The sequence below is a fragment of the Chelonoidis abingdonii genome, chromosome 1, assembly GCF_003597395.2.
Source record: "Chelonoidis abingdonii isolate Lonesome George chromosome 1, CheloAbing_2.0, whole genome shotgun sequence".
In the NCBI taxonomy this organism is placed as follows: Eukaryota; Metazoa; Chordata; order Testudines; family Testudinidae; genus Chelonoidis; species Chelonoidis abingdonii.
The window spans coordinates 317,107,227-317,127,237 of NC_133769.1; the positions used below are offsets into that span (position 1 = coordinate 317,107,227).

The 20,011-nt window shown below is 44.1% G+C and overlaps 1 protein-coding gene across 2 annotated transcripts in view; it reads right to left on the reverse strand.

Annotated features, from left to right (window-relative positions):
• Positions 1-322: 322 nt before the first annotated feature.
• The window catches only part of ATP7B (ATPase copper transporting beta), a 46,944-nt gene continuing 27,255 nt past the window's right edge, over positions 323-20,011 (reverse strand). For both annotated transcript variants that reach the window (XM_032783975.2, XM_032783973.2), the window contains exons 14-21: positions 18,776-18,958; positions 15,092-15,290; positions 11,553-11,699; positions 9,520-9,662; positions 7,327-7,530; positions 7,106-7,223; positions 4,669-4,771; positions 323-1,817 (exon numbers count right to left, since the gene is read on the reverse strand). In XM_032783975.2, coding sequence (XP_032639866.2) covers positions 1,553-1,817; positions 4,669-4,771; positions 7,106-7,223; positions 7,327-7,530; positions 9,520-9,662; positions 11,553-11,699; positions 15,092-15,290; positions 18,776-18,958 — 1,362 coding nt within the window. In that variant the 3' untranslated portion in view covers positions 323-1,552. The remainder of the gene's footprint in view (positions 1,818-4,668; positions 4,772-7,105; positions 7,224-7,326; positions 7,531-9,519; positions 9,663-11,552; positions 11,700-15,091; positions 15,291-18,775; positions 18,959-20,011) is intronic.

The window sequence follows — 20,011 nt, forward strand, 5'->3', positions numbered from 1 at the left end:
TAAACAGTACTGTAATCTCAAACCCTTTCTCCTCACCCCCTCCAACTACTCTGGAATCCTATGAACACTTGGTCATGCTCTGTTCTCTGTTACACCAATATAATTATTGTTGCCTCCTAATGGCAATTTTTAAGCATTGGCTATAGTGTTTATGGTCCAAGATAAAACTCAGAGATGAAGAGTCCCTTTTAGCCAGACATGATCTGTAATAATGCAGTAATTTTTAGAGGGGATAGGGTGAGTATTCAGGCATGGGACTTTCCTTTAACCACCCAGTTCTAACACAAGATATCAAGAGGGATTTTGAGTGGAATTATAGACGGGCTTTAACCTGCTACTTCTTTCTCACCTGCCATGTGCACAGAAAAGCTTCCCAAACCCACCTCTCTACTGAATCTTAGCTTTTGAGGTTTCCCCACAACTTCCATAGAGTCCTTGAAGAGCACTGTTAGCTAATCCACCAACACAGAGACTGAGGATGTCACTTCTAACATTCTAGCTCCCATCAGGACCAAGAACAAATGCTCCAAGTCGGAAAGAATCTCAGTGTATTAGCATGAACATACCAATAACTGAGCCACCAGGACGGCTTACACTGGCACATTTACACCACTCTGAACATCAAAGAAACAGCTGAATGCTGCAGTTATCAGGAGCATCAAAAGATTCTACAAAATGGTGAGCTATCCTGAACCAGTAAAAAACTGAAAGGAGCTCAAATGTTGTCAATTTCAGCAGGAATTGCAGGGTCCCCAGTGCTTGCAGGATCTCATCCCATACGGGAAAATCTGAAGACATAACAGATGTCTAAAGGTGGAACTCTACTGGGGAGAAAGGGCTCTGAAGAACATGCAGGAGAAAACTGGAAAACCTAAGAGGAGTAGTTGGACGCAGCAAGCAAGTTTGGCAAATTGAGATGTTTTATAGCATCACTAATTTTATTTTATAAGATACATAATCATCTTTGAAACAGAATTTTACAAGTTTTATGCACAGCAAAATATACAATTTATATATTTTTGTGCTAATGAAACACACGTTGTGTGAGCCCTAAATATAAAATTTTCCCATGTTGAGATGACAAGATTTGATTCTATGTAAAAATATGATCCTTAAATATAGAGCTATTTCATGTCCGGTGTACTGGTTTTCAGTTTGACCTAGAAAATGAATTTGGCAGATTTAATTTAAAATCTTTTCATGGAAGTTCCATACAGAAGCACAAGAGAGTCACTAAGACTGGACAGCCTGTGATTTTGATTCTCAGTAATTGATCTACAACATAGGAGTCATGTTAGGTTTTGTGGACTCCAACTTCACACTGTGCAAGAAGTAAAGGGCATAATTCATTGTAGGGCCTCAAGCTTTTTCAATGCCTGGAAATTATTTGTGAACTGACAAATCATAATTCACACAATCTAATGCTGAATTTCTGAGCTGCTTTGCAAATTGGAACATCAGGGCTGCATTTATACTTCTGTGGGTCTTTTGGTCATCACTGCCAATGGTGAAAAGTCTCAGTGACTTCATGTTCAGTGATAGGATGCAGCATTTAAATGTACTGTTCTTCATCTCTGTCATTAGTGAGCAGTGACCACTTGCCATCTTCTTCCTCTCTAAAACCGCCATGTCCCAGCAGCTTGTTTGAAGTCAGAGAAGAGAGAGACACTTGACTGATCTGATCCCAGGCAGTTAGCCTGGGTGAATCCCGTCTCCTGTCGTCCATCCCAATGTGAACACTGATTTGGGAAGGAGTCAGTGGCTTCATGTGGCCTTGAGCTTTTGCTTCATACCTTTCAGTTCCTGGCTTCTTGTAGCTAGGAAAAGTGGAATAGGAAACTTTAGGATCACCCAACAACTGTAAGAGCCTGTGTAGAGAACTGACAACAGTGTCAGAAAATGTTGGGCTTTTCTGATTAATCATCATTAAGGCTATGACTGTGTCATGGAGGTTGCGGACGTCATGGAATCCATGACTTCCAGAGACCTCTGTGACTTCAGCCTGCAGTGGCTGGGAGCTGCAGGGTCTCCCCACAGATCCCAAGGTTAGTGGGGAACCCAGCAGCTCCCAGACACTGTGGGCGGCGGAGCCCCTCAGAGCTCCAAGCAGCAGGGGGACCCTGCAACTCTGAGCCACCACAGATGGTGGGGGCTCTAGGAGCTCCAAGCCAGGGCCCCCACAGCTGCTATAGGCAGTGTGAGGGCAGCTTCCCATTTTATCTCGATATTTTAGTAAAAATCAGGGACAGGTCATGGGTTTCTGTGAATTTTTCTTTATTGCCCGTGACCTGTCCGTGACTTTTACTAAAAAATATCTGTGTCAAAAATCTTAGCCTTACTCATCTGCTACTTGCATTGCAGAAGAAACATTAATGACACAGTACTGGTCACATCGTGGACCATTTCCTTGGTGGATCTTGTATACCCTTATGCTCTGGGACAAGAAAAACCCAGGAGTGGCAAACATTTTAGGTACTCTCCACAGATGTTTTGAAAAAAGGAAGCTTCTAGCCTTTCTGGCTGCTAAGGTAATTATCCTGCACAGTACAAGGCATTACTGTCTCATTGAGTCCAGAGCCAAATAAGTTTTGGATGATTCCGTAACACCTTACCACAGGGGTCGGCAACCTATGGCATGGGTGCCAAAGACGGCACATGAGCCGATTTTTAATGGCACGCTTCTGCCTGCTGAAGTCTCAGGGTTAAAAATCCTGCCCAGCCTATGGGGGCAGAGGGCAGAAGCTTGGTCCTGCCAGCTACCCTGCCTCTTCCCGCAGTGTGCTGGATTCCTGCCCCTCCTCCTCGTCCCTCCCTCCCTGCAGGCCAATCAGTTGATGGCCATTGCAAGGGAGGGGGGTCGGGGAGGAGTGGAGTCAGCACACTTGCTCCCGGCGGAGGTAGGGCCTTGGGGAAGGGGAAGGGAGAGAGGGATGGAATAGGGGCATATCCCCTCCAGCCCCCTGCCATGAGCACCCTACGACCCCAGCCCACACCTCAAGCCGTCTGCCCTGAGCCCCCAACACACACACACCCAGCCCTCTGCCCTGAGCCCTGCAGCCCCGCACACACCCCAGTCCCTGCCTTGAGCCCTGACCCCACCCCCATACACTCCCAGCCCTCTGTTTGACTCCTTCACCCCCCCACAACTCCAGCCCTGACTCTGGTACCCCCACACATACCCAGCCCACCCCCACCCCCCTGCCCTGACACCTGCACCCCCCTCACATGCCCCCAGCCTTGACTCTTGCACCCCCCCACATACCCAGCCCCCTCACTCCCCATGCACCTCCCACATCTTGGACTCTTGCACCTCCCACATCCCCACCCCCACTCTTAGCACTAAATGGGAGCTCCTGCACCCCCCCTTCCCTCACATTCCCACCTGCAACCCTTGCACCAAATGGGAGCTGCCCAGGTAAACGCTCCACACCCAAACCTCCTGCCCCAACCCTGAGCCCCCTCCCTCATTCTAGCTCCTAGCCAGACCCTACAACCTAACTCATAGACTCTAGGACTGGAAGGGACCTCAAGAGGTCATCGAGTCCAGTCCCCTGCCCTCATAGCAGGACCAAATACTGTCTAGACCATCCCTAACCCACAGCCTGCTCCTTTATCCCCAGGCTTATGCTCAGTGCACCCCCACCCTCAGCTCAGCGCAGAGAGAGGAAGAGAATGGGCCAGAACCAGGGAGAAGGTAGGTACCCACTGTATGTGGGCAGAGCCGGGACCCCGACCGGCTGCGGGCTGAGCGGGTCTGGCAGCTGGGATCCCGGCTGGCAGGAGCCAGTGGATGGAACTCCTGAGTGGCAGTGGGCTGAGCAGCTCAGCCCACTGCCAATCTGGGATCCCGGCCACTGGCGCCGCACAGCCTGCTGCTGGTCTGGGGTTCTGGCTGCCGGACCCACTCAGCCTGTTGCCAGCCTAGGTGAACAGAACCCCAGACCAGCAGCAGGCTGATGGCATAAGATCAACATTTTAATTTAAATTTTAAATGAAGCTTCTTAAGCATTTTGAAAATCTTGTTTATTTTACAATACTGGGGCCAGCTGCTTGGGCGCCGTGAACCCAGCCACACTGGCTGCTGCAGAAGTCACGGAGGTCACAGGAAATAATGGAATCTGTGACCGCCATGACAAACATGGAGCCCTAACTATCAACCACCAAATAGAATAAATGTATTTTTCTGTTGCTTTCCTTTTCCCCCTTTCTCTCTGGCTAATTTATAGTTGACTAAAGAAACAGAAATACTAGTATAAATCCATTGGTAACTCATTTTTTAAAAGCATCCGTTAATGATGAATTTTAGTGGAACAGCTGTTTGAATGATATGCCATCATGAGCTCATTTGGTATTCACCAAAAAACCCCACTGACAATCAACTCATTTACTACTTAAGTAGAACTCAAATACAGCGGCACAGGTGTTATGCCTTATCAAAGTTTTAGCCCTTACTGAAAGAATAATAATTGCAGTAGGAATTTATCAAGCATTCTCTTTATAATGAGATAGCTCTTTTTGGGAGGGAAGGGACCAAAGATTAGATAAAATAGCCCTCAGCTAAAGGATTATTTGGTAATTTTAAGTTTATGGCAGCCCATAGACATGTCTCTAATTTGAGCTCCAAAACCAATAGTCTAGAGTTGCTGAGTGCTTTGTCCAAAAACTTACCATTTCAGTTGCAGGGAAGATAGCACCACAGATACTGAAGAAGCTGCCATTGCTGCTGACCCCATCCAGGGCTGCAGCACAATTCCAATAGGCATGAACACTCCTAACAACGGAGGATATATCAAATCACACTCACATTACTATGAAATTTAGTCTCTTAAAATATAGACTAGTCTGTCGCTTTAATTTTAAAATGGGGAAGTCCAACAGTTAAATGGACAGATAGTCCCACAGCGTGACTCGTGGGGACTTCTATAAACAAGGATATCTCAAAATAAATGTACATGAGGTTTTTCAAACACAGGCTCTCAGTCGTGGAGCTGGATCCAGATGGGTAGACCCTCTTGCGCCCATGAAAAGTGCTTTGTGCAGATGCCAGGGTCTGTTCCTGGATGGATCCAACTGCAGAACTGTGGCGAAAGGTACAACGTGCTATTTTCTCTCTCTGCTACTATCGCAATAAAGCAAAACAAACAAATGAGAAAAGCCTGTGGGAGGGAGGGGATGAGGGAGGATTATTGAGGATAGAAGAGAGGACTGCTCGAAGAGGTAGGTTTTTAGGAGGGATTTGGAGAAGGAAAGTGTGCTTGATGGAGGACAACAGGAAGAGTGTTCCGAGTATCGTGATAGAAAGTACACAATTCGGTAGCGTGAGTGGGGGGAGAGGGAAGGAGGCAGAGGAAGCAGTAAGCTGAGAGGACTATAAAATAGGAGAAAGAGAAAACAAGGGTAGGAGGCAAGGTTATTTAGGGCTTTGCAAATGAGACATTTGAGTCAGAAATAGGGATGACAGGAATCCGGTGGAGGGACTCAAGGAGGGGACATAGTCATAGCAGTGGAAGAGACTGTTTACCTTAGCAACAGCACTCTGGACAGACCTAAGGGGACTTTGTGAGGCAGGGAAGCTAGAAAGGAGAAAGTTACAGTAATTAAGGCAAGATGATGACAAGTGTATGAAGAAGAGGGTTAGCAGAGGGGACAGGAGGATTTTTGAGATCTAAAAAAGAAAGAAGTGACCTTTTCAGTGGTCTGATTAGATGTGTGTCTCATTGTGCTTTACACTGTGCTTAAAAATAAAAATGCAGGGCCCAGTCCTGAGTCAATGCCCTCAAGATCTGTAAGAAAGGCAGCTAGCTAGAAATGGCTGGGCTGGAGGCAGATAGGCAGCCCTCTCCTACCATCCTTCGTGTCACTTGACTTACACTGGAAGCCATCTGAGGCAGGGCTTATTTTGTTGTGTTTATACAGTACTTGAATACGGGTTCAAAAGTTGGCTCACGGTGAGTATTAGGGTTGTTGTAGGCATGTATAAAGACACCCTTCAGTGCCATAGCAGAGCATCAGATTTTGATATTTTCCAGGAGCTGTAATCTTTAATACACCCCTGGGAGGCAGATTGTAATTATTATCTCACTCTGACTGGTGGGGTTTGTGTGATTTGCCCAAGGCTGCACAACCAATGGGATTCAGGGTTGCTGAAGCCATGTTGGTCCCAGGATATGAGACACACAAGGTGGGTGAGGTAATATCTTTTATTGGACCAGCTTCTGTCAATGGAAGGGACAAACTTTTGAGCTTCACAAAGCTTTCCTTCAGGCGTGGGGAAGGTAACCAGAGCATCTATGTTAAATACAAGTCAGGACAGGTTGTTAAGCATGAGGGGTTCACGCGTGCTCTTGGAGACCACTTAAAAAAAAAAAAAAGCACACTAAAAGCTATGGACTTAACAGAGACACTGGCTTTATGGCTCACTACAACAATTTGTAACACAACTTACTACTGGATAATCCTTAACTGTCCACTTCATTTTAAGTGGTCTCGCTTGTGTGAACCCCTTATGCTCAACAATCTGTCCCATCTTGTATTTAGCTGTGACACTCTCTATACCTTCCCCACACCTGAAGGAGAGCTCGGTGAAGTTCAAAAGCTTGTCCCTTTGTGAAAGTAGAATGAATTATATTGTAAAAATAAGAATGGATTAAAGAAATGTTGTATGTACCTTTAAGCAGAAATAAGAAATGTTGAAATACAGGTGCCAGGAAAAGAAACATTAGGCATAAACAAGGGTGCTAATAGTGAAACATTAACAGGAGATTGGTAATAGTTAGTAAGGAAATAAGATATGCATGCCTAGCCCAGGTAAACTTATCAGATTCTGCTTCCTTTGTTATCTTGTTAAATGCTCACCCTTTTATCTGTACAAATAAGATAGTTTGTGTCTTGCATGGTGCTCACATTGTCTGGGTGTTATTAGCAGAGCGCTGTGCTAATAAAACAGAGTGGTCTGACAAACTGTGAGTCCTGAGTCTAACTTTGACACCTTCCACCAGCAGAAGTTGGTCTAGTAAAAGATTATCTCGCCTACCTTGCCTCTCCCAACAAATTGGAGTCAGATCTGAGAAGCTCTTTGACAAGCTGAGTGCCAGCAGTCACCTACCTGCCGCTACAGGTATCCCAAGTAGATTATAAATTAAGGCAAGGACCAGATTTATTTGTATTCTTCTTACTGTCCTCTTTGATAGATGAATACTAGCCACCACATCCAGCAAGTCATTCTGCAAGACAAAAGTACAGTGAGACAGTTCTTCACAGCCCCACCCATGCACACTTCTCAGAACTGATACAAGGAAAAAGATTACGTTGACCAACTGAGCTCACTCGAATAAGAACGACATCTGCAGCTTCAATGGCAACATCCGTGCCTGTTCCAATAGCAATGCCAATGTCCGCTCCAGCCAATGCCGGAGAATCGTTGACTCCATCTCCAACCATGGCAACCTTCTTCCCTTCAGTCTGCAGTTCCTGAACCTTCGCGACTTTGTGAGAGGGCAGAACCTCAGCAAAGACCTTTTTGATGCCAACCTACAAGTGGGAAAAGGAGAAAAAACCCAGTAGAGTAGAAAGTAAAGATGAGCCTTCTGATATACCTTAAACATGGAAAAGAAAGATTAAAAAATGATGATTATTCTGGGTCAAACTTGCAAGAAACAGTAGAGTCCCCCATGTTTGAACTCCACTGAAGGGCAACACAATTTTCAGACAATGGGACTGAATGCAGTCACACCCAGAGTGGCAGCTGCAGAGATTACAGGCTCCAGCAAGCAAAGCTCCTCCTTGATTCAGGCATTGCCTAGTACTGCAGGTCCTACTGCAGTGCTTCCTTGGCAGAACATACAAGGCAAGTGCTCTAAGGGTTAACTCAGTCATTTCCTAACCAGGTAAGTATTGATGTCCTTTGGCATCCCCTTTCCCCCATTTATTATATATTAGTTAGGTTACTATAGCACCTAGGAGTCTCAGTCAGAGGCCAGGACCCCATTGTGCCAGGTGCTGTACAAACACAGTCCCTGCCACAAAGAGCTTATAATGTAAGTATAAGACCAGAGACGACAGAGCGATATAGCTAGATAGGGGATTACGAGCCTTTCACTTCACACGCAACATAGGAGTCATAAATAACAGACGTCTATATTAGTAAATATAGTGAAACCTTCATTATTCGAAGGTCTCAGCAAAACATAACAATATACAAGGAGAAGTACAAGTGTTGTGCACGAGCAAAAGAAAACTGACGTTACTGTAACAGACAAGGGGATTACGTACAATGCTATTGTCCAGTTTGGCTATTTGGTGGATACCTTCAATTACTTATTTAAGTAAACAGTAGGAGCAATAGTAAGAAAGAAGGAGAGTAAAAGAGAGGGAAAGATGGGAGCACCAGAGGGAGAGAAAACACAGAAAGGGTAGAAGAGTGGCTAAGTAGAGCGATGATGTAGCTATACCTTGGTAGGTGACATCTACGGGCTCTGATCAGATACAAGTCACTGTCTGTGCTTTAAAAAGCAACCAGTAGTAGTAACAACTCTGCCTAAGGGGCTGATCCTATTACCACTGAAATCAACAGCAAAACTCCCATTAACTTTAGAGGAAGCAGGACAGGGCCCGAAAGGAATTTTCCTATGTCACCAGAAGGAACACTACCTTTAAGTGAAGGAAGCAGGAGGCTAACCAATTAGGGGGGAAATCACTGTCAAAAACCAAAAGCCTGCATTAGTCTTTTTTCTTTTGGGAGCTTTAGCGAACTGTCCTAGGACTCAGTTATTTGAACAGGACTTCATAGTATGCCCAGCTTATTGCTCACTTCCAGTTCATTTAGCAACTTCCTTTTTGGCACCATCAAAATGGTTTTACGAAGCTCTGCCTATGGCTCAAAGTCACAAGAAAAGACTGCAAAGGGGCACAGCAACTACTGCTGGGGTCTGAGCATCCACTGAGCGGTGCTGAATGCTCATTTGCTCTTCTATGGGAGCTGATGGAAGCTCTGAGACTCCCTTGTCTGCTAGCTTCCACTGTAATTCAATTGCATGAGCCTACCTCAGGGGTAGGCAACCTATGGCATGGGTGCCGAAGGCAGCACGCGAGCTGATTTTCCAATGGCAGTCACACTGCCCAGGTCCTGGCCGCTGGTCCGGGGGGCTCTGAATTTTAATTTAGTTTTAAATGAAGCCTCTTAAAACATTTTAAATACCTTATTTACTTTACATACAACAATAGTTTAGTTATGTATTATAGACTTATAGAAAGAGACCTTATAAAAATATATTACTGGCACGTGAAACCTTAAATTAGAGTGAATAAAAGAAGACTCGGCAAACCACTTTCGAAAGGTTGCCGACCCCTGGCCTACCTAATTGTTAAACTCATGAGGGTAGAGATTGTCTTTTTCCCTCCGTTGTGTAAAACAGCTTGCACATCCATGCAAAGGCTAAAACAAGTAACACCACAGTTCGTTGCCCCAGGCCGAGTGTTTAGAACTGACAATATATTTGTTTTAATACAAAAGAAGAGTACCTGAGTGGCAATTGCTTTTGCAGTTTTTCTGTTGTCCCCTGTTATTAGCACCACGTCTATTCCCATATCTTGCAGGGTGTGCACAGCGAGCGCTGCCTCCTGTTTGACGGTATCAGCTATCACGATCATTCCACACAATGCACCTTCAGAAGGAAACAGTCTCAGTTAAACAAACAGCTCCAGAAAGGCACGGAAAGCAAAGCGGGGCCACAAGCATGTCTACACTGCAACTGGGAAGTGTGGCTGCAGCACGTGGAGATGTACCCAAGCTACCTTTGATCTAGCTAGCTCAATTCACAATAGTAGTGAAGCTGCAGCAGCATGGACAAGCCCCACCTGCCCAGGGTCTTGGGTACATACTCTATTGGCCCCACTCGTGCCGCTGCTATTGTAACTCAAGCTAGCTTTGATTTAGCTACATCAAAAACTTGCTCAGGTATGTCCACACATGCTGCAACACCACCTCCGGATTGCAGCATAGACACATCTCAAAGGTGTTAGTGTGATTCCCTCACCCTGCCCCTGCTTGTAAATAAATAAATGTAGGACTATCAAATACATGGACTTCAGCATTTATAATATTTTGCATAAATGTAGGGTTCACAAATATAGTAATGATCACTGTCTGAAGACTGCTACGGTGCAATCTTACACACACACAGCTCTGACTATATGCTTCTGACATTTAACATCCTTATCATTCCAGTCCTGGTTGGCTGTCATGCATGCAGTGCCAAAATGGGCCATATGAGGTGATGGTTTTCTGATGACTCAGGCCAGAAATTGGACTGGTAGTGTCATTCAAGTCTGGACTTGAATGCATGTCTCCAGAGGGAAGGAGCCAGCCACCTGTCTTTTGTGCCACCTACCTCCTTAGCAGACGGCTTTCCCTCAGAATTGTTTTTCCTTTTTACAACATTACACTTGTCCTCTACCCGAGATAGCCTTGCTGAAAGTTGTATGCCTGCTGCCTGCCATGCCAGTCTGAAATATTTCACGTTGACAAGTATTGCAAGTTGTATTTCAAAAATTAAGGGCTTGTCTAAATGAGTCGCAGCCCCCAACTCTTTAATTATAGTCATTATTGGTGGTGGAATAATGGTCAATCAAGGACTTTTTTTAAAAGAAGTCCTGTGTTATGGTGAGAAAGGGTAATTAAGTCAAGCGTGGCAATGGGGTGGGGGGAAGGGTGATCTCTCAATGGCAGGCCCAGCAACTGTAGAGCAAGTCCCTCAGTTTGATGCTGCTGGAAGGAAAAAAAAAAAAAAAAAAAAAAAGGGCATTTGAATCTCACTGAACCCACTACTGATAATGGGCAGCAGGCTGAAAAGTAGAAGTGTCTGCAAGAATAGCTCTACGGGTGCAACAGGATCAGACCAGAATGATTAATTTTTATGTAACAAAACCCAGAGGCCTCCTGTCAGGATCAGGAGACAATTGTGTTAGACACCGTACAAACGTAAGCAGCAGACACATGACCTGCCTCAAAGAATTTACAATCCATTATTATTCTTTGTATTGTAGTAGCGCTCAGGACCAAAGTCATGGACTAGGGCCCCATGGTGCTACACACAAGCCCCAAAGACTTCACAGTCTAATCCAGCTTTATATTGTTGAAACACAAAATAAAAGAATGCTCAAGTTCGACCATGAAACATTTGAACAAGTGATAAGTGATTGAACAGGTCACCTTGTGATCCTTCAGATGACAATGTGAAGGCAGGAAAGAAGGAGGTTTGCAAGCTGCTTCTGTATTGGCAGCATCACTTTTCAGGATGATGGTTCCAGCCAAAAGGAGGCTCAGAAATTACTATTTAATTAAAGCCATTTTGCAGATTACACATTACACACTCACAGTTCACAAACAACTTATGCCAGAAGGTAAGTAGCCTCTTGTCACTCTAACTTAGAAAGACACTCCTGAAAGTAATAAATAGTTGATACCTGGTTCAAGCAGGATTACCTGCAAGGTCAGTGTCAATGTGATGTGGAATTTATGTTCTCACTGAGTCATATCAAAGAATTTTAATTACCATCTATAGCCACCAATATGGCTGTCTGTCCTTTCATTTCATGGCCTGTCATTGCATCATTAACATCACTGGATATAAGCAAGCCGTTGCGTCTCATCCATTCACGATTTCCAATCAGAACTGAGTATGTCAGAGGGGCTGCTGCACCTGTGGTGAACAGAAATAAAAACCAGGAGGAACTTAAATAACCATCCACAAGCCAGAAGGAGAAACCTCTGCAGATGGGTAAAGTCAGATTAGGATGCAATCAGTCACTAAACTGCTTCATCTTAAAAAGAGATGTGCAGCTACTCTGGAAACTATGACAGACTTAAGCCTTATGATGACCTGCTCTGGCAGTGGTGATGTCTGGAATTTTCTGTTACACATCAATGATCCTGTAGCCTTGTACACAGATTGAGACTTGCCTGGGTTTTGATTAGCAACAAAAACTAGACAATGTTACTCTCCTATTCTGCCAAGACCGACTGGAACGCTACCAGCACTTCATATTATAAAGCTCTTTTCTACTTTAGATTCCAGTCCTGAAAACACTTATGCACACCAATATCTTTATGCATGTGAACAGTCCCCTTGAGCTCAGAGGAAGTATTCACCGGCATAAAGACACTCATGAACAAAAGTGCTTGCAGGACCAGGGCTGTGGATATCCTAATTACATTTTTCCAATGGTTTTTCACACAAGGTTATAGCAGAGGTAATGTTGGGAGTGGGAAGGAATGAGGAGAGCGCAAGAGAGGAAATGATCTGGTAATGGAAAAAATGTTTCAAGACTTTAAAGAAGGAGCAAGATAGATTCCACAGCCTGAAATCTTGGTACCTACCCACCTTCCACAATGAGATCAACTGAACTGTCAACAGCAAAATCTTAGTAGACAAAATGTGTTTTACAAGGGGCGTAACTATAATTCTATATCGAAAATAAACATTTATCCCAAGGATACGTGTGCACTCATTCAATGGTGCCTTGCATTAAGCACCTTAAGCGAGATTTGAGAAGATAACCATGTACACTTAATCCATAAGTGTTGCATGAGCTAAAAAGTGGCACAAGGGCAGCAAGGCAAGAGGATAGGCCAAAGTGGGGACTGTTCTAGGGGGAACTTAGGGTGACCAGACGTCCCAATAAAATTGGGACCATCCTGATATTTAGGTGTTTGTCCTGCCTCCCGACCGATCTTTGGTCGGGACGCAATTTGTCCCGATATTTCGTTCCACTGGCAGCACTCACCTTATTTATTTTGCTGCTCCGCCGGCAGCACTCGACTCCCCCTATACACACACACCTAGACTTTAGTAAGGCATTTGATACGGTCTCGCATGATATCCTTATCGATAAACTAGGCAAATACAATTTAGATGGGGCTACTATAAGGTGGGTGCATAACTGGCTGGATAACCGTACTCAGAGAGTAGTTATTAATGGCTCCCAATCCTGCTGGAAAGGTATAACAAGTGGGGTTCCGCAGGGGTCTGTTTTGGGACCGGCTCTGTTCAATATCTTCATCAACGACTTAGATGTTGGCATAGAAAGTACGCTTATTAAGTTTGCAGATGATACCAAACTGGGAGGGATTGCAACTGCTTTGGAGGACAGGGTCAAAATTCAAAATGATCTGGACAAATTGGAGAAATGGTCTGAGGTAAACCGGATGAAGTTCAATAAAGACAAATGCAAAGTGCTCCACTTAGGAAGGAACAATCAGTTTCACACATACAGAATGGGAAGAGACTGTCTAGGAAGGAGTATGGCAGAAAGAGATCTAGGGGTCATAGTGGACCACAAGCTAAATATGAGTCAACAGTGTGATACTGTTGCAAAAAAAGCAAACGTGATTCTGGGATGCATTAACAGGTGTGTTGTAAACAAGACACGAGAAGTCATTCTTCCGCTCTACTCTGCGCTGGTTAGGCCTCAACTGGAGTATTGTGTCCAGTTCTGGGCACCGCATTTCAAGAAAGATGTGGAGAAATTGGAGAGGGTCCAGAGAAGAGCAACAAGAATGATTAAAGGTCTTGAGAACATGACCTATGAAGGAAGGCTGAAAGAATTGGGTTTATTTAGTTTGGAAAAGAGAAGACTGAGAGGGGACATGATAGCAGTTTTCAGGTATCTAAAAGGGTGTCATCAGGAGGAGGGAGAAAACTTGTTCACCTTAGCCTCTAATGATAGAACAAGAAGCAATGGGCTTAAACTGCAGCAAGGGAGATTTAGGTTGGACATTAGGAAAAAGTTCCTAACTGTCAGGGTAGTTAAACACTGGAATAAATTGCCTAGGGAGGTTGTGGAATCTCCATTTCAGAGATATTTAAGAGTAGGTTAGATAAATGTCTATCAGAGATGGTCTAGATAGTATTTGGTCCTGCCATGAGGGCAGGGGACTGGACTCGATGACCTCTTGAGGTCTCTTCCAGTCCTAGAGTCTATGAATCTATGAAAACCTCGCTGCTCCGCCGGCAGCACTCGGCTCCCCCCCACCTCGCTGCTCCGCCGGCAGCACTCGGCTCCCCCTCCCCCCCCACCACCTCACTGCTCTGCCGGCAGCACTCTGCTCCCCCACCACCACACACACACCTCGCTGCTCCACCAGCAGCGCTAGCTTTTTTTTCCCCTCCGCTGGCAGACCCCCCATACTCCCACATGTGTCCCGATATTTTCTCCCTCTCATCTGGTCACTCTACAGGAACTACACTGCAGATTAGCAAATTGTGCTCTCCCTCATCTTTCTTGTCTTTTCAAATGGAGCTTCCTATTTTGTTTCCATGTGGTATGAAGTCTGAATAAGAAATACCTTGATATATTGGGGATAGTTCAGAGAAGAGCCACAAGAATGATTAAAGTATTGGACAGCATGCCTTATACTGATAGACTCAAGAGGCTCAATCTATTTAGCTAACAAGGAGAAGGTTAAGGAGTGACTTGGTCACAATCTTTCAGTACCTACATGGGGAACAAATATTTGATATCAGGCTTGTCAGTCTAGCAGACTGAGGTATAATGGGATCCAACAGCTAGAAGCTGAACTAGACAAATTTTGACTAGAAATAAGGCATGTATATTTAACAGTGGGGGCAAATAACCACTGAACAACTTACCAAGGGTTGTGGTGAATTCTCCATCACTGATAATTCATAAATTACGATTGCGTGTTTTGATAAAAAATATGCTCTAGTTCAAACAGGAATTAAGTTAGGGAAGTTTTATGGCCTGTGTTATACAGGAAGTCAGACTCGATGATGGTAGCTCTTTCTCCTTAGAATCTATGAATCTTACTACCTATTTGTCACATGTATTTGCAAAGCACCCATCATTGTAGTATCTAAGTACTCGGCTAGCTTTCCAGCCAAATTAAGAAAAAAGAATACTGCTTTTCTCCCAATGATACATTTTAGCTACTTTGTGTTTTCTAACATAATCCCACTTTCTCTGCTGCAGGAAGCAAGTTCTAATTGTATATAACTATTTCACAATGGCTGGCATTGTTGATTTAGCAAATCTCTCCTTGTAGCTGGCTATCCGCTTTTGAGGGCAGACATACCATCAGATTCAGAGACCATGATTGATGAACTGTGTCCCAGAGAAATCGTGCTGACACTGCTCAGGTAAGCATTCTGCTCGTTCACACTCTGCTCACTCTGGCCCAGTACAGCTTCCACGCTGCGAACTTTACAGCTGATTCCACAGCCTGGGACTGCCTGAAAATCTGTGCAGTATCCTAGGCTCTCTGTGCCAAGTTCCTGCAAACATAATAATAATAATAATAATAATAATAATGAGAACTTGTAACACACTTTGAATCATCAAAGTGATGCACAAATGTCAGCTAATTCATTCTCAAAACACCACAGAGAAGTTGGTCTCCTCCTCCTTTTACAGAGAGGTAACAGAAAGAAAGATTAAGTTATTTGCTGGAAGCCACATGCAGCATCAGTGTCAGAATGGGGACTGGAAGTCAGAAGTTCTGGTTTCTAATGCTATTATTAGATGTCTAGAAACAAGGATCATCATACCAGATTAGAGGTCCATCTATTCCAGTGACCTGTCAGATAATATCAGATTCTGCAGAAGAAAAACCCCCATAATGGAAAACCTGCCCATAAACAAGTACCAGGAAGCTACATGGTTGCCCTGTGCCCCAAGTGTGACTGTTTAGAGACTGGATCAAAAAGCTATGAGGAATATAATCTACCACTACACCATGCTGCCTCTTGGAAGGATCAACTTTCAACTACATTGTAAGGGAGTATGAGCTTTTTTTTTTTTTTTTTTAATGACTACAGTTAAAAAAAACAACAACATGTATTTAATACGTAAAAGCTACTGGTTTGACCGAGGGACTAAGAAACAGCTAGTCTCTGGTGCTCTTTTCGGGACTTTTTAAGAAAATGAAATCTTATGATAACAGCCTTTATTATCGAATCAGAGGGAGAAGTTAAAGAATGGAGTTGTGTGATGGGGTATGTACCCCACAGAGGCCCTGAATGGATTATTGTGTGTCTGAGAGTCCAGTTATGTTACCTGGCTGCCCCTCAGGGACAGGCAGGCTGAACTGATCACGAAGCCCAGCTGGGCAGCAGCAGGCAGGTTAGTATGCACAGAGGAAGTTTGTAGCAGACGGGAGTGGCAAGGAGAGTCTGCAGTCACTTTCTGGGAACAGAGATGGTGAGGAGGAAGCCAGGGTGGGAGGAGAATAAGCTCTGGGATCCTTGCCCTGAAAGGAGGGTCAACCTAGGGAAGTTGCAGAGAAGAGAGCCTGAGAAAGACTGGGTAGGAACGAGCCCAGGGAAACAGCAGCAAGTGGGACTGTGCCAGACTGTGGCTGCTGGTTATATGGTCCCTGGGCTGGAATCAGATGTAGTGGGAGGGCCTAGGTGTCCCTATCAGCCATGGTAAGGTGGCATGAGTCTGGAGAAGTGAACAATAGAAAGCCCTGAGGCAAGGGTGTGAGAACCACGGGGCCCAGAGTTAGGGGCCGGAGACCTGACACAAGGTCTTGGAATGATTTTTTGGACTTTTGTTTGTTGAACTTTGGTTACCCTGAAAGGGGAGGACATAAATATTGTGACCTAGTCGGAGGGCCAAGTTACAGAAGAGAGACCAACGGAGCAACCATCAGGAGGGGGCGCCATATGGGAACAGAGCCACTACACCACGCCTGGCCACAAGGAGGCGCTCCTGCAGTGAGTGAACCACTTCCAAGGTTGCCAAGACCATTTTTTTTTTTATAAAACTCTAAATTTATAAAGAGGAAATAGTCAAATTACAAAGCTAATGAACCCTAATAATTTCCAAGGTATTCACTGAATTCAACAGAGCTACCTACGGCCTATTGAGCAGTCTAGCGATAGTTTAGAAATGCCAGTGGATATACTACAAATATATGCAAATAGGTAAAGGGTCATACAAGCAAGCTACGGTCAGGGGATGAGTGAGGCATGTGATATTATAGACGTGACTCATGCACAAGGAAGAGTAGATTCAAAAACAGAAACCAGAAGATAGTCCATTTAAAAAAATATAAGGCAGGCACCCAGATCACTACCAGCTACAATTCTTCTCCTTCCAAGCAGGCGTTTTAATTTTCTAAGTGTTTAACCCTAAAGGTTTATACTAGATGTGCTGGATATTCATACTGATGCCAAATTTATCTTTTCATATGTCAGTTAACATCGGCCAGTAGCCTACTCGCTTTTATATAAGCATAAGGGGAGGCTGTTATTTATGACTGCCTTCCTTTTGTGTTTGAGGTTGTTTTCATTCTTCCTGAAGTATTAGGGAAACACATGCCACAGATGGTATTTGCTGATTTGCATAGAGATGGGGAATCTCAGAGACTAGCCACTTTCATTTGTTAAACTCAAGGGCTCACAGTTCATGTGATACTTAGGTTTGTTAAAATCTTTCTGGCTAAATTTAGTGATCAGATAAATAACTTATAGAACTGGCTACTGTCAGGCAATGTGATGTTGTAGGAGGGGACTATACAGGCTTCTTGTTAAACTGAATCACAATTCCACCTGTCCGTAGTCCATTCCATGTTCTAGGTACCCATTTTATGTATTTATCTGGAAGTTTATACTAGGTGGCTGTTACCAAGGCAACTGAATTACTACAGCATCTAGAAGCTCCAACAAAGATCCAGGCTCCATTGTGTCAGACATTGTAACAAACATTGTGAGAGATAAGCCCTTCAGGGCAGGGACTATGATCTAAATAAGACAAAGGGTGAGAGGTGAAGTGACTTGCCCAGGGTCACACATCAGATCAGTGGCAGAAACTGAATTAGAACACAGGTCCCTGAACTCTCAGCTCAGTGCTCTTCCAACTAAACTAGGCAGTTTCTTGTACCACCACCAGTTATAAATCATAGTGTAAAACTCCCCCCACCTGAAGCTCAATTACCCATTATTAAGTCATAAAAAGCTTGGTCAGAATAAATGCTGCATTGTAACCTGAAGGTCACCATACTCAGACTCTGGCAAATCAGCAAGGGAAAAGCAGATTCCAGATGAACTGGCTTTTAATTAAGACCACCTGTCGTCAGCCAGAGGAAGTTTAAAACCTGGAACTGACAGTGAGAACGACTTAGCAGATCCTAACTCCCATGGTAGGAAGCATGTAACATCCTGCAAATCTGCAGGTTAATTAATAGCTTACACAGCTGGAACTGTGACTTCAGCCACAATGCAATAGCACTAACTTCTTTCACTTAGGTCAGACAGGGAACTATGTTCACTGCCGATGCTAAGATCCTATTCACAACCAGGAATGGAAAGTGGGAATCCCAGGTCTAAATCATTCTTTAAACAGAAGCAAGAAGCTAGGGATTGCCATTTCCTGATCATCATCAGGCTGGAAACCATATTCTCAGTGCTGTTCATAAACCTGGTTCTTCTATCAGAGGGGTAGTTGTGTTAGTCTGGATCTGTAAAAGCAGCAGAGAGTCCTGTGGCACCTTACAGACTAACAGACGTATTGGAGCATGAGCTTTCGTGGGTGAATGCCCACGCTCCAATATGTCTGTTAGTCTATAAGGTGCCACAGGACTCTTCGCTGCTGGTTCTTTTAAGCGCTACTGCCCAGATCAGATTTAAGGTCCTAATGGTTTGTAAAGATGGCAGGTCTCACTGTGTGAAGCCAGGTCTACTCAGCTTTGTCTGGCTTATTCAGTGCAATACTGCTGCTCACACCAAAATCCTTGGGCAGTACCAGAAATACATACCTCTTTACAGTATTTAGTGACAGCCATTCCTAAGGGATGCTCACTGCTGGCTTCTGCAGTGCCGACAATTGCAAGTACCTTCTTTAGAGACAGCTTAGCTGTGTCCCCTAGCAAGAGCATCCTCATGACTTTAGGAACGCCACAGGTGATGGTCCCGGTTTTATCAAACATCACAGTCTTTATCTGCAAGAAATAACGTATTTCAAGTACTGCTGTAATATTAAACTCAAGCAGAGTGAGTATGAGAATGGTTGGAAGGACCTCTTCGTGCTAGACATAGCATATGTACAATATAATGTCTCTGTTCAACTGTTCGTGTGGTTGAGAAGTATAATCAATTAATATTCCTTCATGAAAATTTTACTTTTTATGCACACACAACATGCAAAATAGGCACATCATTAGCAGTCAACCTTCTCTGTCAGTATAAAAAGAGAATAATCTATGCAAGTTACAGGTATCTAGACCATGAACTGTCCTGTGCTCCAATTCTACCTAATTTTCTTTTCCTTCTCTGAGTGATTGTCATTAAAATGTCAGCATTTACCATAAATTACCTCATCTTGATGACTTAAAATAGAAACGAACTGCATTGTCTAAGTATCAGTAAAACTGGGGTATTTCACGATATAATAATTAGTTAGTACAAGTGTTGCAATTTTAATAGAATGTGCACAGAATTCATGAAATGTCTATTAAAACTCAACTGCCAATATCTAAAGTATTAAATAGTGGCATATATTTTCCTCTCTCAACATGAGAACAGTTTTTAGATGCTGTACTAACAACCAATGAGCAGTAGGATTTGTATGGTGCTTTGAAGCTGTTCAAACATGAACCCATTAAATCATAGAATCTCAGGGTTGGAAGGGACCTCAGGAGATCATCTAGTCCAACCCCCTGCTCAAAGTTGGGCAAATCCCCAACTAAATCATCCTAGCCAGGGCTCTGTCAAGCCTGACCTTAAAAACCTCTAAGGAAGGAGATTCCACCACCTCCCTAAGTAACCCATTCCAGTGCTTCACCACCCTCCTAGTAAAAAAGTTTTTCCTAATAGTCAACCTAAACCTCCCCGCACTGCAACTTGAGACCATTACTCCTTGTCGTGTCCTCTGGTACCACTGAGAACAGTCTAGATCCATCCTCTTTGGAACCCCCTTTCAGGTAGTTGAAAGCAGCTATCAAATCCCCCCTCATTCTTCTCTTCTGCAGACTAAACAATCCCAGTTCCCTCAG